The sequence below is a fragment of the Dermacentor albipictus genome, chromosome 1 (genome assembly GCF_038994185.2).
Source record: "Dermacentor albipictus isolate Rhodes 1998 colony chromosome 1, USDA_Dalb.pri_finalv2, whole genome shotgun sequence".
In the NCBI taxonomy this organism is placed as follows: Eukaryota; Metazoa; Arthropoda; class Arachnida; order Ixodida; family Ixodidae; genus Dermacentor; species Dermacentor albipictus.
This window is the reverse complement of record NC_091821.1, coordinates 367,723,055-367,738,920: the sequence shown is the minus strand read 5'-3', so window position 1 is coordinate 367,738,920 and position 15,866 is coordinate 367,723,055. Positions and strand designations below refer to the sequence as shown.

The following is a 15,866-nucleotide window of genomic DNA, read 5'->3' as shown; positions in this document are numbered from 1 at the left end:
AGGTGCAGCGCGGCATCGGGTGCGCAGGAAAACGCGGGAAGAACAGCGAAATAGTACGCTACCATCCCCCTGAACTTCTTATCTTGTACTTCGAACAATTCGAGAAGCTAGTGGAATCCTTGCATCCATGATATACCGTCCGGACAAGAACCAGCCGACTTCCCCCAATTTCTACGTAACGTATTGTGCTGGTCACTTTTACGTAGCCCTTTAAGTTTCCCTTTGTTCCCGCACCCTGGAAGAAGAACAGCGGTAATGGTTTCCTGCCGCTGAGCGAAATATGTCGGATTCGATTTGTGGCTGAGGCTGCAGGTATTATACCATGTTTTCTTTCGATGCAGCACAATTTTTTTAGGCTGTCGAATATGTGCCCTGCCATTCTTGCAGCTAGACAACGACATTAGCAACAAGGAAAAAATTTACAGCAAGTTCGCTAATTAACTAAAATATGCTAAGTAACTTATGAATTACTAATTTTAGGCTCCATGTAATTGGAAAATTGAAGCAGATGAGTAGTAAAATCACGTTTGCTTAGGATAAATGCTAAACCTATGTGATATAACTCCCCAAAATCTGATAAATGCATCGGCGTTCCAGCTAAGATCATCCAGAAGAGTCCGAACAGAAAAGTAACGCCTAAAGAAAACTGGTAACTAGAACACCAATGCATTTCGTCACATATTTTAAAATTGCATATCTTTTAAGGGGCGCTCCTCTTAGGTTTCCTGCTAAACAGAGAGAGAGGGGGAGAGAGAGGGAGAGAGAGAGAGGTAAATAGGATCGGAAAGGCAGTGAGGTTAACCGGATAAGATTTTCGTTAACTGCCCTGCGGTGAGGGAAGGGTAAGCGGAAATGAAATGCAGAAAGAACAGGGGCGGAGACTGCTGAACAGACACGACTTCACCACTCCCGGCTTCAATTTCGCAATTATAACTTGTGGACTAAAATTATAGATATAACGTTAAATAGAATATTTCAGTTCATTTGCGAAATGATCGTTGATGTTTTTCTTGCTGCTAATGTCCGCCTAGCCACGTGCGTAAAAACGGCAGTGGTCTAATAAGACCTTTTTTGTTTTGCGTTTCGCATAGCAAGACACAGCTCGCATATTGGTGCTGCGCCACGAAAAACAAAACAAAAAACGATAAGCCTGTGTGCTGAGAGTTCTGCGCATGTTAAAGACATATTTAACTTTGACTTCCAGACCGGCAAAATCAGTTTAGACTCTCTCAATACAGCTTTCCTCTATGCCCACGTGCACGCACTAAACATCTGGGCGTTAAAGCTAATAAGCTGTTCTACTGCTGACAGCAGCCTCTTTTTTAAAAACAGGCGTGCGCTTGTTCCGAGCCACCACTGCTTCTTCCGCAGCACAACCTTAATCCGCGGCTCATTTTCAGCTCCATCTGTGTGTTGATAAGAGGCGCTGAGAAGCTGAAAAGCGTGGACAGTGAGCAGCGTAATCCCCCAGCTATAAGCGGACGATTTTGAAACGGTCCACGCTACCTTCAACATAAAGCAGACTCTGGACAACCTTGTACCACCGTGCGTTGATCACATCACCGACCGACAAAACTAGCGAAACAGGGTATTTCCGAAAGGGCTGTCCTAGATAACAAGCCTGCCTGATCTCAGTAGACATATCGACACAATTGGTTGTGACTGCCATCGCTGTTTCTCGCAGCCACTGTCGCTTATCTCGTTCACTGCACTCCGGCAGCAGTGTGGTGTAAAACTCGTGCCGCGATTCCATTTAGCCTTTAGTTCGATCATCTAAGAAAAATAGATGCAGAATGCGCACATACACGTGCTTTCGCTTATATCCAATGAAACATGGGCTGCCAGACTTGACTGCGTCGTTTCATCTACAGCATGTGAAAGTGTCGCCATTGCAGCAGCCTTGCGGAACATTCCTATCAGCCTCAGCACGTTGCTCTGCTTTCAGGCAGCAAGGCTGTGCTGCAGCTATTAGTGTGCGTGTTTCCCATAGGCAAGTACGTTCCGTGAGCATTACATGCTATTAAATAATTACAAAAAATTAGATTCAACATCGTGTTCCGGTGAGTACTTTCCCATATCGGCGTAGCAGGCAACGAGGCCGCTGATAGTCTGGCGCGCAAACCAGTGGAATTCAAGCCAACGAAGAAGGCCCCCCAGGAGGCTAAGAGAGGCATGAATAAGACCATTTTAGGCCACTTCTGCTCGTTGTGGCCTCCACCGCAACAGCCTTGTGTGGTTAAGAAACATAATTGATGCCGCTCTCTAATATCGCATTCGCGTAGAGTCATCGCAAGCTCCAGCTTGGCGGAGCAAGACTTGGACTTGGCCAGTCATCGTCGGGTGGGCATTGTCAAGCTCTTGGGCACATTGAACATTACATACTAAAGTGTCCGGAATTTTAAGCAGAACCTAAGATATTAATAAATGAACTAAAGCGCAAGATGACTCCACACTCAATTACAAGTGATATTTTGTTCCGGCGAGAACACGACATTTAGGAGAAAGGTGCTTCGGCTCCTCCTAAAGTTCCACCATGATGGCTTGGAAAGGAATGGTGAGCATCATGGTTTGGAAAGCGCGCAATGCAGAGGGCTTTGTGTCAACTTCTTTTTGAGATCTGGTGTTGTTAGCTGGACTGCGAAGCGTACCAGATGGTACCCCATCTGATAGGTGGTATTCAGGTGGAGAAATTGCTCCCGGCAACTTTTGAAAAGCAGAATCCGCTTGCAGCAAATAACACCCCTCCTCTTCCTTTTTACACTCCTCCTTGCTTATCTCCAGTTCTCCTAATTATGTACGAGTGCGAAACAAACCGAGCGCATCGTCTGGAGATCCCCAAATGAAGGACATAAAGGGAAAGTAGAAAGAAAAAGGACAAGGGGGAAGGAGAGGGGGGAGGGGGATGGACTGTCGATTGACAACAATGAAAAAACTTCCCTGTCCATCTCTTCACTGCACACAAACGCGACCAAAAGCTTGGTCTCCGCGAGCCTTTCCTAAAGGTCAACGATATCCTTTCAAAATGTAACTTCAAAGGCGACGCGTGCGTTCTACACTCACGCAAACCGCTCTTAGTAAGATGAGCCGAAAAGACGTACCTCCGTCGCTTAACGCTCTGCAGTCCCCTTTGAAGGAAGCCGTTTCTAGAACGCGAAAGCATATTTATGACTAGCTGTGACCCTACGTCCAATTTATTTGGCTATGAAAAACGTGCAAAGATCAAAGTAACCTTCTGGTCATTTCTAAGAATGTCTTCTACACAAAACGCGGAAATGCGACTGCATGCGTGAAATCTGCACGTGCGCTTGGGGCATGTGAGTCGCAAAATGCCAAAAACTTGATTGATTGATTGATTGATTGATTGATTGATTGATTGATTGATTGATTGATTGATTGATTGATTGATTGATTGATTGATTGATTGATTGATTGATTGATTGATTGATTGATTGATTGATTGATTGATCGCAGCTACACAGCAGATCAATCTTGCATACCTTAGCGCGACCTCTGAGGTTGGGTGTCGAATCCGCGACCTTGCGCCTGCCGTCAGAGCAGCATAGAAGCTCTTGTTATGTCGCCATTTGGCCCTCACGAGATGATGCCTCCGTTAGCACTTGCTACACCTCCCGTTCCATTTTTATATAAAAATACAAGATCTTTCAAACAAATGATAAATTGTTGTAGAATGATAGTCAGCTTACTGAGTAATCCGACTAAAATGGCTGACTGAACCTCTTGATAGCCTCTTACGATAGCCACTGCATGATCCATATTGCTTGCAGTTTGATTGTACATGCTACTACGCACTTTGGGACTGACCCGCGTCTTATTTGCTCTTCAAAAATCGTTCAGGGTCTGATCAAAAGTTTTTCAACAGGAAGCCTTTTCACATCTTGCCTGTAGCTGCGCACCCACGGTCGCAAAAAACTTGCGCTTTCCCCAAGATCTGATACGGCCCTCGTGGGAAAGCCCCTGTTGGTTCAAAACCATTCGAGGCTCAATTCCGGTAGCCTGCGAGGTCATTATTTTGCCCTTTTCTGGACAGCGCAGCTTCGAGGAAAGCCGGTGCCTTTAAGAAACAGTAGCCAAAAATCTACGCTACATCCCGTTGTCTCGGTGGCACGGAGAGCGCAGGAAGGATGCTATGCCTATAGCCTTCTACCTTAACGTTTCTTCACTGCGTCGGAGTATAGAAATGTCCTACTTTAGAGCGACGCTTGGCACACCGCTGGAGGGAGGCTTTCGGGACACTGTTGCTCGAACGCCAGTGCATTTCGCGGTACATTTTAAGGGTGGATATATCTACGTCAAAAGCAGTGCCACTTTTTAGAATTTCGGCTGAGCAGACGCGACCATTCACTACTGGTCGGCTTCGATTTCGTAATTTGCACATGTACCCCAGGAGTGAATGATGAAACCTATCCTTGAGGGTGTTAACCAGCGCCTCTCATGGCAATGGCGACGGATATACTCAGACTACATTTCATTTTTTATGGGGATTCAATTTCCTCTATGATTTCCTTCTCATCAAGATCTATTTGCTTGCTACGGTTCTTACTAAAAAATGTCACTTCTGTTCTCCTAGATGTTCTCGTGTAAATATTATACCCTATACGCATAGACGGGCGCTTCTGCTTGTTTCAGTTTCTTTATTATTACTATTACTCATAACAGTCTAAATTGCTGAGGAGACAGTAAACCGAAAACATGTGCTCACGCGATGAGATCATCAAGGATAAATCCAAACTTGCTGATTTCCAGCAGCAAGGTGCCATCTCGTAGACGATAGCACTCAAAAGAAGAATCGCTGTAATTTTTCTTCAATATCGTACCTCAGTATGCCTCAGCTATCATATGTAAAGTGTCACGTACATAAAAACAAGACAAAGCTGTGCAGACACTGTAAGAGGCCTTTCAGCGGACAATCAAATACATTATTATTGCGATAGCAATTATATGAACACACCAAGCGAATTTTTTTACCATCGTCGTCGCTGTCGGCGTCGACGTCGACAGCGACGACGCTGTAGCAACGAATCAATTCAGAGCAGAAGGAATGGCTGGAGTCTGCTGCTGCTGTTGCTGTTCTTTTTTTACATATCACGCGCATCCAGGACACGCGCATCCAGGACACGCGCTGACCGCTCTTTCTGGATACTTGAGGAGAAGATGGTGCAAGATTACTAGTCGATCGAAGTGCGCTAGATATAACGACGCAAACAGGATGCACCACATTGCGCCAACGAGTTCTCGCAGAACACCGCCTCCTACAGTCTGCGTCAGGTCGATATATGCGCAATTCATGAAACACTCGATGTGTCGGAAACACTACGAAATACTTTCAGTACTTTCCTTTTTTTTTTTCTGAGTCGTACGCGTCTCGAAGCGGACGTCCGACCATAAAGAAGGCAACAAGAGCTTGAGCCAGCATCTCCGGTATCAAACTACTGCACTGGAAAGTGTGGACTGTTTCTGCGCGCCGCAGTCGGCTATCCGCCCAGTTTATTTGAATAGCATCTTCACCGTCCATGCGCGGGTACTTACAGCGTTGGGCAAACAAGATTGCGTGAGAAGCGGCAAAGGGCGATTTTTTTTTGTGTGTGTGCCTACTCAGCTTGATTAAATTGGAGTGAAGCGCGCAGTTTGCCTGCGTACAGACCACACTCTAGAGGCATCGCTACACGTCAGAACTTGCTGAATCGTCATTGCGCAGCTCTCGGTGACGCAAGAATACCGGTCACGCAGAGAGTGCTATAAAAGATATGGAACTGTCGCCATAGAGAAAGAAAATCAACAAGAGCGGACACTCGGCAAAAACTGGTGACGGGAAATAGGTCATGCTACTATTCACATTAGCCGTTAGCTGACGGGAGCATCGGGAAAAAAGGAATGTGAGATGAAGCTAACAGACATTGTTTTATTCCTTTATTGTTTCCCGCTAAAAATAAGACGTTTTGCGTGTAAATTAGGTTATACTTTGCTACTTACTTTTCTTGAGTTACGAAGCGACAAGCCAATGAGAAGCGTGACGCGCCAGATTCCCGCGCCATGCGCCAGACATGCACTGAAGCGAGCGAGGCCGGCTGCGCATGTGAGCGCGTACATCTATTCGACGTCCCGCTTGTATTTTTTTTTTATGTTGTTCTGGCCTCTTGGGCTCTCGGAGTATTTTTGCGTTTCTTCTGCACTTCGCCACGGCACTCCTGCGCTCTTGGACCCCGGCAAGGTGAGAAATTTTGTGTGATCGTCTGCACTGCATTTCAAGTAATTTGGGCTTAAGACACGGCGCCGAACGTCGTGACGATGTTAGCGAAAAACAGCTCGGCCGTCGTGGCGGGTTAGTTTGGCGTGAACTTAATCGTACTGGGACATGTTTGCGACGCTTTCTATGGGCTTCAACACTTTGTAACTTATTCCGGGACATTTTGGGCACGCTCGCTGCACCAAGCCTTTTGATGCAGTTATAGTGGAAGAGAGCTCCGCCGTTGTGGTGCAGTTAGGCATGTACTGAATCTTGCTAGGACATGCTTGGGCTGCTTCATATGACCCCCAGCCTTATTACAAGTTCGGTGCTTTTCGGAGTACTTTTTGGGCACGCTGACCGCACAGGGTGTCGTGACGCAGTTAGTGAAAGATAGGTCGGCCGCTGCGGCGCAGTTGATTTAACGTCGGTTAGCTTCGCGTTGACTGATTCTTACGGGGTCAAGTTTGTGACACTTTTTATGGCCTCCAAAGCCAACATATATCTTCTTTCAGTACTCGCGCTTCTCGAAAACGCGACGAGCTATTGCCAAGCATGGTAACAGTTGTGTTGCTTGCGCCAGGGAGCTCAAAAACCAACATTTAATTTTAAAATTCCGTCTCCTGAGCGACTAAAAACAGGCTTTGCACCCACGCCGGTACTTCCAAGTCACGAACGGCATACGCGTTATCAGCATGACAGAGCATTCTTGACAAGAAAGTTACGAGCGCAGCGTTTTCAAGAAAGGAAATGCGCGAAAGAAAGATGCCGATTATTGTTGTGTGGCAAATATACACCTCAAAGGGCGTAATCTTAATGTACCCTAAAGGGTGTAATTTTTAGTGTCCTCACTTTTACGCTAAATTACACTCTTTTGCCACACAACGGTAATCGTCACCTGTCTTGTCCGCATTTCCTTTCTTTAACGCGGCGAGCCCGGTACTTCCCAGTAACGAACGGCATGCGCGTTATCAGCATGACATAGCATTCACAACAGGAAAGTAGTGGGCGCGGCGTTTTCAAGAAAGGAAACGCGAGCAAGGCAGATGACGATTATCGTTGTGTGGCAGATATACACCCCAGAGGATGTAGTACCTTTGTCTAAGAGTGTGCAGCATGGTCTGGATACCCGCCGTGGTTGCTCGGTGGCTATGGTGTTGGGCTGCTCAGCACGAGGTCGTGGGATCGAATCCCGGCCACGGCGGCCGCATTTCGATGGGGGCTAAATGCGAAAACACCCGTGTACTTAGATTTAGGCGCACGTTAAAGAACCCCAGGTGGTCGAAATTTCCGGAGTCCTCCACTACAGCGTGCCTCATAATCAGAAAGTGGTTTTGGCACGTAAAACCCCACAATTTAATTTTTTTTAGCATGGTCTCGCTGGAATCCTGTGTTCTGGGCCGCTATATTGTAGCGATTATGCCTTATGCCTTATTCTATGCTATTCTTATCATCCACCACACAGGGCCGCCTGATCCCGTTGATAATGTGGGCAGACACCGTCGCTCTGACCACTGGCCAAGCGCGAAAAGCCGGAAAAAGCATAGAATGGGAAAAGGCATCGCTACAAAATACCGGCCCAGTCGCCTCTGTGTACGTGGTGCACAATCGCGTCGGTTGAGGCCAAGTTTCGTCGAAAGCGCTCAGTCGACCGTGTATTTTGGCTCTGAAAGAGCAGGAAATAAGGCCTGGAAATGGGGGAATGCGGTTTTCGTCATATTTTGCGCATGTATTGTTTGAAATGAGTAGGCTGTTTTCTACGCCATGTTTGTAAAAGAGAATTTTAATATCGCCCATTCACTACTTTCGCACGTTTGGCCTGTTACATGCAGTTTTGCTATAAGGTCTAAATATCAAAATGTCACATACTTGTAATTTACTTTTTCAGCTGATGCCCTCTGTTGGAGCTTTGTGCGGGAACTACTGCTGCTTATTTGGTTCCACAAGATTGGGTGAACGCACAAAATGTGCGGAACATGCATTTTCAGAGCAAGATAAACATTTCCTCATTTCACAAGTCGTCTTGCGTCCACTTTATGAACTTGCGTGTTGCACGTTTGAAGGAAGCTTGTCAAGATCGCTCGCAGTCATATTTATTTTACTCAATGAAATTTCAGCGACGATTGCAATACTACCTAATGCGAAATTTGAGCGCAGCTCTATACGTGCTTTCATTTCGCGATATAATGGAGGGCGCGGACAATCTGTCTCGTTCGGCACGTTGCAAATGGAGTGAAGTGCGGCGCAACTCCCTCGTTTATCTGGAGATCGCGAGAGCCAGCGCGTGGGTGGCGCACGGGCGAGATTCACAGCAGGGGCCGCCAACAAGACCTCCCGGCCAGACGACACGGGCTACACTGGCGCCATCTCGTGGCCGTAGTAGCCGCACTACGCTTTTCTTATCACGCTTTCGCCATACCCTCCTCCGCTTTCCACCTCACGGTTCCGCTGCACCCTCCTCTCCGGTTTCCTCCTCGTGTATTTCAGCACCCGCTGCGCTCCGCGTTCGTGTTCATCTTTCGCTGTGCTCGTTCGCTCGGTTACGCCCCTGACGCTTGCCGTAAGAACGGGCGCCGAAGAGCTGGGCTCTAAAAAAGCGATTCCGCACTAAGACATCGCGCGGTTCAGCAGTAGAAGCTAAAACAAATGTTGCGTCGATCAGTCGTAACGCGCACCAGCTAGCGTTAAACGCGCGCGCCCAAAGCGAAAACCTGCAGGGTGCTTTTTTACCCGCCGTGGTTGCTCAGTGGCTATGGTGTTGGGCTGCTGAGCACGAGGTCGCGAGATCGAATCCCGGCCACGGCAGCCGCATTTCGATAGGGCCGAAATGTGAAAACACCCGTGTACTTAGATTTCGGTAACGTTAAAGAACCCCAGATGGACGAAATTTCCGGAGTCCTCCACCACGGCGTGCCTCATAATCAGAAAGTGGCTATGGCACGTAAAACCCCATAATTAATGTAATTTCGAAGTGTGTTTCAGGTTTTCGCATCAGCCGCTTGGTGCACTAAGTCCATTCGGCCGCTGGGCTGTGAGAGTATCCGTTGTTTTTCAAAGTCTTTCTCTAAGCGATCGCGTACAACAGGAGAGAAATGGGAAGCGAAGCTGCGCATCGTGTATCTTCTAGCGGAGTCTTGTTAATGGCTTCGAACGTTGCGTCGTCTGTGGGTTTTGAAAGCATTGTATACGGAACTAGTGTACGAGACGTGCGTATCGCGTGGAACCAGGCTACATACTCTCGCTAGATGTCTTCTACTGGATGCAGTAATCCAGGGCTTTCTTTCTATTTTATTTTCTCTTTTGCTTGATGTGCTATTTCTTTTATCTGCAGTCCTCATTCTACATTACATGGGTCTCTCAGGTACAACTCTGGAATCGGCTGCTGTCCGCGTACACAGTTCTTCGCGGTAAAAACATCAAGAGAAACTAAGGACGCGGGTCACTTGAGCGATAAACCGAAATTTAAAATCTTGTCCATCAGTTATTATTAATAGTTTATGCTCTTGCACTATATCTTTTTTACCTTTTGATAGTTGTGATGCTTGACCGTTTCAAACACATGCCCATCCTAAGACTCCGGGTTTTGTTGTGCCAGTCCTTTCGATCAAAACAGGTCTACTTTCGTTCCACAAAAGAAGACAGCCACTGAAGAAACTTACAGCGCATTAAAAAAAGATTGATGATGCGGTTGCTTCGGCACAAAGACGACGCCGTAGTGCGTGTCACTTTCAGAGACAGCGTCGCGAGAATCGCGAAAACCTAAAATGTGGGCAAAGCATACGCCCGCAGCAGTTGCGATCTTCCTTCTAAAGTGAGGCGAATTTTCAACAATTCCATCAGAACCAGGGCACTCAGCGTGATCAGGCCGACCGTTAAGCTCCAAGCTCATTGCTACACAAAAGCGCTTCAGAAAATATAGAGATAGAGAAAATAGCGAGAGGTAAATACAGGGAGGTAAGCTGGCTAGCTCTCTGTTGCATAAAGCCTTGCAAAGGCAAAGGGATAAAGGGAACGGAAGATGAGAAAAAAAAACGAGGAAAGGAATAAATTTAAAGAGGGCGCACAAACATGAAGCGCGCAACAGTTCAGTGATATTGAACCCCTTTCGGCTGCACTGCAGTAGCCATGCTGACGTATATAAAAGAACTATATGCAAGAAACGGCGCGCTCAGGACGGAAGACAGCTCCCACTGGCAAAAAATGTTGGAACCATAGCCAACAAGTGAACCGCAAAAGCGTATTACTGGCTGGGAACTGCCTGTGATGTGGCTTCAGTTTAGAAAATAGTTTTATAACGGCGCGAACAAACGATCGACCAGAAAGAGAGCGCACAAGGCCACTTTGTGTCGCAGGCCGCTTGTTCGCGCAGTTATAAAAGTGCTTGCCAATATGCACCAACTCGCCCAACAACAAGTTCTTCTAAGCTCCAATTTAATTTTCATTCTGTTTTTAAAACAACCTGTCGTTACTCGCTTCGTAAATGTTCTGTACGCTTGATGTGCGCATGTGTTTCTTTTAACTTTTTTGTGAACTGTAAGCGCAGTCCGACTTGTATTTGTCTATTATTTCAGTATCCTTTTTGTTGGTTAGTTAGCCAGTCAGGCAATTAGTTAGTTAGTTAGTTGTTTGTTTGTTTGTTTGTTTTTTGTTTGTTTGTTTGTTTGTTTGTTTGTTTGTTTGTTTGTTTGTTTGTTTGTTTGTTTGTTTGTTTGTTTGTTTGTTTGTTTGTTTGTTTGTTTGTTTGTTTGTTTGTTTGTTTGTTTGTTTGTTTGTTTGTTTGTTTGTTTGTTTGTTTGTTGGAACGGATCTATCTTTGTTATGAATTGCTTGACTAAACGAAAGATTGACTCGCCATCACGGCCCTGTGAAAGTGGATGTGAAGCTGTTCAAAACCACCAAAACTGCTTAGGGTGATATGCAAGGCTTTATTGTTCAATTACTCCTCCGGCGCATTAATTAGCCACAGGAGACTGTGGTTGTGCGGACCTCCCCTGTGCTGGAATTCCACAGCAATACGACCGGTGGCAGCATGCCGCCGCTGGTCGCATTGGAGTTTCTTCTTTCCCTTTGTCTCTCCTCGTATTCACGCTGCTCCTCTGGAGTCCTAACTATGCGATACTGACCCATAGCGGTGATACAAAAACAATGAAATCAGTCGCTAAGCTAACTTCCTTATGAAAGGCTAGTGACGTCACCCTCCACCGCAACCTGCAACAGTGAAACGTATGCAGGGAGAGCTACGTGCTTCGCATTGTTAGCGGGAGTGCCTTATCATCAATTATGCTGATTGAAAGCTTGTTTTGTGCTTGTCTTTTACTGAAACGAATGCTGTGCTGTATGCTCTGTGCGCGATACCAAAGAATGTACGCACTTTTCACTTCAATCGCTGAATGTTTTTTTTTTTCTTTTTTTTCTGTCGTGAGGACGCCGCCCCGAATAATCCCGACCAAGTAGAGGCTAGCAGCTTCGCTGTAAAATGAGTTGCCGCCGTCACACACGCTGCCAGCTTCTTTTCACAGAGGTAACATTTATTAATTACAGCTTGTCACGGCAACCCACATGTCTTTTAGCATCGCAGCAACGCGTTTGAAGAAAGTTAAGCAGATGACGGGCCGGGACTTGTGCACCAGTATTCCTTACTCCGACAAATGGCGATGGTCGTGCCTATACCCAGCACAGTTTAGAGTCCGTTCCTTTGTGCACTGTAACGAGGTTAGCCACAAAAGAGGTTCCCACTTATACATCTGTGCAACGCTCGGATCAAACAACGCTTCGTTCTCGTTTTTGTTGCACTTTTTACCGTTGCTTATTCCGGTTAGTAAGGCACTAACCACTCCGACCTCCGGCGTGGTTGCGCCAGGGTGTGGTAGTTTAATAGATAAAAAGTCGGCATTATAACAGTTTTGTATACTGCTCGTTCAACCACGAAATAAAAATGGGCCAGTAGTTCAGTAATGTAAGCAACAAAGTAGAAACACGCTGCGGTAATGCCGTCTATACGCAAGCCAATTACAAAAGGCCGCATGGATAAAATGATGCGCAACGGCTTTTAGTCAATAGTGTTCCTGTATATGCTCCCCCACGGAGCAGAGTTGCGCATAGGTCCGCTTTATGTTCCAGTTCTGCAGTGAAGCCAGTCCTTGCGCGCGCAGGAGTCAAATGCCACGCGGTGTTCCATTTGCTTTTTTGTCTGCTGGTCGCGAGCTACATGCGGCAATTGTTCGCAAGCGCTGAGCAAGATGGCGCTTTATAATGCAGGCTAAGCTCGAACGATTTTCGTAGCCGGAGGGGTGCCAACCCCCCGAAATTTTTAGTTTGCATGCACATATATACACGCACATATACAAACACACGCACGAACGTACATATAAGGAGTAGGACCCTCCCCGATCCTTCGAAATAAAATCCTCACTACGCCCGTGGCTCGAACAGCTCAAAAGTTTGCGTGCAAACACGCAGTACCTTTCAACAAAAACCGCTGCAATCCTTTTCAGCATGCATATGAAGTTTTCTCGCGGAGGCCGGAAGGTAGGAAATGTTTTAAAGAGTGTTTAAAGAAAACTTCACACACGTGTGGTGGACAATTATGTGAGCACATTTTGGCTGCCGAAACCAAACGAATAATGATCGTCGCCAAGAGATCTATCGTGCCTGCAATTATGTCGGTGACCGTTAACCGTGATCGTCATTCATCACTAACCATCGTTCACAGCAGCTGCACGTTTTCGATATATGCGGTGCAGACACGTAGATTTAAACGCATTTCAAATGTTCACATGCGCACATTTTATGCAAAGTTTTTTTTTTTTTTTTTACTATTCATGTCGGAAACTTAAGAGCTGCTTCGGAGCAGCAAATCTGCGAGTGGAAAAAGATTCAAGATGCACGAGCTTCTAGATCAAATTTATTTAGTACAAGGGAATGGATGAGCGATGGCTGGTTATAGCAGGGCATGAGTGCTGGTTCTTGAAGCCTTTTGGGCAGAATTCGAAGCCTTTAGAAAGGTAACAAGTTAAGAGTAACAAAAGGGTATTTTTGTTGCACTAATCACATAATATGGCAAACTTGCGAATATGACAACACATTTTTTCTTTATCTCTTCATACTACTCAGGTTAATTTACTATAACACAGTGATTATTAGATGTACAAAAGTAATTTCACATTCATCACGTCGACTAAGGCTGATCGAACAAGCAACATATTGCGGGCGGTAAATGCTGAAGCTATCACAGCTGTCTCATCAGCGTCAACGCATGATGTTTTCGCTTACTACAACACAATGAACGCCAGCACATCAATCGACCTTACTTGAAAAGTCAGAACGCCGACGAATAAAAATTTAAATAAAAACAGCGTAGAGAAAAACTAGGGCGCAGCAAGAAAATTTATTTTCTAGTATTTACTCTTTTGAACACACTGTTCTAGACCCGCATAGTCAGAACAATCGCACGAGCAACACAGCCAATTGGGCGATTTGGTAAGTTAATAACATTCTTGGCGGCACAGACACAGTCATGTCAGCGCGACACAGACGTGTAATTCGTTCTTTGTCCCGCGTCTGTGTCGCGCTGCACATATGCACCAAAAATTGCGCAAGCGAACGACGTCTCATGCCAGGCGTACGCATTTCAGCGCGTACAGGAGTGTTACTCGAGATAAATGCTGCTTTAGTGAAAACAAGCCGAACTCGCCTCTGTAAACAAGGCGAACGCACCTCGCATATCCTGGTCCCTTTCGGAGCCGGCCGGTCTCGTCCATCCGCATAGAACCGCGTAAGAAGCTTTGCCACCTTCCGTGCGGTATGTGCAGTTTGGTGCGCTGCACCCCGTCATACTGGAATACAAGTGTCAAAATGATGCGTTTCTTATCAGTTCACCCAAATCATGAACTTAATATCGTCGAATACGGTGCGGACTTAATATCGTCGAATACCGTACCTGCAATCCGGAGCCGATTGGTGCCACGCACGCTCGCGACATTCCGCTGATTGCAATTCATTTCATTTTTCATTTCATTTTCTTTTTATTTCTACTCTTGCCATACAACTTATCACACACTGACTGAACCCATAGCCAGAGGCTAGTGGGGGGTTCAGAAACAAAAATACACGATGGCAATGACACAACACTTGTGTAAAATAAAAAGCCCAAAATCACGGCGAAAGACCAAAGTACACTATACAATGAGGAGAAAATAATATAATATGCATTTTACAGGAGAATGAATAAAGATCTGTAATGAACAACACTGTACAACAAGCACAAACCGCGAAGGACTGTCACATAGATCAAATAAGGCTCAAAAAGTATGTTCTTAATGCTTTATTTGTTTCGTGGGACTGTTTTATTTCTGGGAGTAAAGCATTCCAAACCTTGGCTCCTGAAAACTGCACCAATCTTTCACTGTAGATGTTATTATTCGGTGGCAGATTAAAGTTACTATGTGTGAGGTTTCTCGTGAGTCGAGAAGGAGAGCGAAACAGGGAGGCATTGAAAGGTTGGTTATATTTTACTATGTTGTTTACTATGCGATGGCACTGACAGAAACGAGTCGGTGCCGCGCCCGTAAAGTTGGCTTTGCAGAGGCGCAGTTGAGCATTTGGGCGTCATTTTGCGCCACGTGATAGCGCTCGGCGAATAGCGGTGCGAGTGGCGCCGGAAAAGTTATGCGCAACTCTGATCCCTGCGGGAGCATATGCAGGAACACTATTGGGCAAGGGAGATCGGGGCCCTCCCTCGGCATCTGAAGGGAGTACTCTCGTGTCGATACTGGTTGTAAAACTGAGAATTTAATTATTATTCACAGTAAAATTAATATTGCGCGTGTTTAAAACATTTTTATTGAATTACAGTCCAGCCCACATATAAGGAACTTGATCGTCACGTGGCATTTGTTCGTTGTATCGAAAGTTCGTACTAAGTGGACCACCTATTATACGGGAAAAAAGAGCAAGCGAGACGAAAGTTCACTTTATTTTTGAAAAAATCCGTGATGCATGTCTGCTTTTTCAAAGCTGATCGCATCACTGCCGTTTCTAGTTTTTCCAGCGCGGTAATATGTTCATCGCCAAGGCCTCTGCTGCACACGAGTTCCTTAAGCGACGCGATGTAACCGATCGCGGTTGAAGCGTTCACAGCAACCGGTGGTAGAGCAGCATCCTCGTCATCGTCCTCGTCGGTCTCTGGGCAGTCAGGAAGGGCTCGCACTTCACGCACAATAGCTTCGTCAGTGCATAGCTCCGCAATGTCGGCGTCGTCATCAGCAGAAACGAAATCGTCCCAGGCAACGTCAGGTCCGGCCAGCTGCGTGTCAACGACGTGTTGCCACAAGTCCTCGTGCGACCGGCCTTCCGGTGGGTGATCTATGGCGTCCTCGGTGCCTGGGCCCATAAAACCCGCCTTGCGGAAGCAATTTTCTATGCACTCCGTGGTGAGTTCCATCCACGCCGCTTTCAACATATCCACGGCGGCAAGCAAGCTGATGCGAACTGGCATGGCAGCATCAATCGCGATCAGCAAGCGTTGGATGACGCGCCGCCGGTAGCACACCTTGAACGCATGAATGATGCCCATATCCAGCGGCTCGGTCGCTGGATATGGGCAACTGTAGTTGACCATCGG

General features: G+C 46.4%; 2 protein-coding genes across 6 annotated transcripts in view; one reads left to right on the top strand and one right to left on the bottom strand.

The window, feature by feature from the left end:
- LOC135904141 (vasopressin V1a receptor-like) overlaps positions 1–15,866 on the top strand; it is a 68,077-nt gene that overhangs the window by 46,704 nt on the left and 5,507 nt on the right. The window contains exon 1 of one of the 5 annotated variants that reach the window (XM_065434762.2): positions 6,130–6,229. The exons of the other annotated variants lie outside the window; for them this stretch is intronic. The gene's annotated coding sequence lies outside the window, so the exon portion shown is untranslated. Of the gene's footprint in view, positions 1–6,129; positions 6,230–15,866 lie in introns of those variants that run through there. 5 annotated transcript variants of the gene reach the window in all.
- On the bottom strand, positions 15,162–15,821 carry LOC139054122 (tigger transposable element-derived protein 6-like). The gene has a single exon (XM_070530711.1). The coding sequence runs from the start codon at positions 15,816–15,818 to the stop codon at positions 15,162–15,164; it is 657 nt and encodes a 218-aa protein (XP_070386812.1). The 5' UTR covers positions 15,819–15,821.

What these genes read in the sequence shown, in the direction of transcription:
- LOC139054122 (XM_070530711.1), bottom strand. Translation starts at nt 15,818, where the DNA reads ATGGGCATCATTCATGCGTTCAAGGTGTGCTACCGGCGGCGCGTCATC.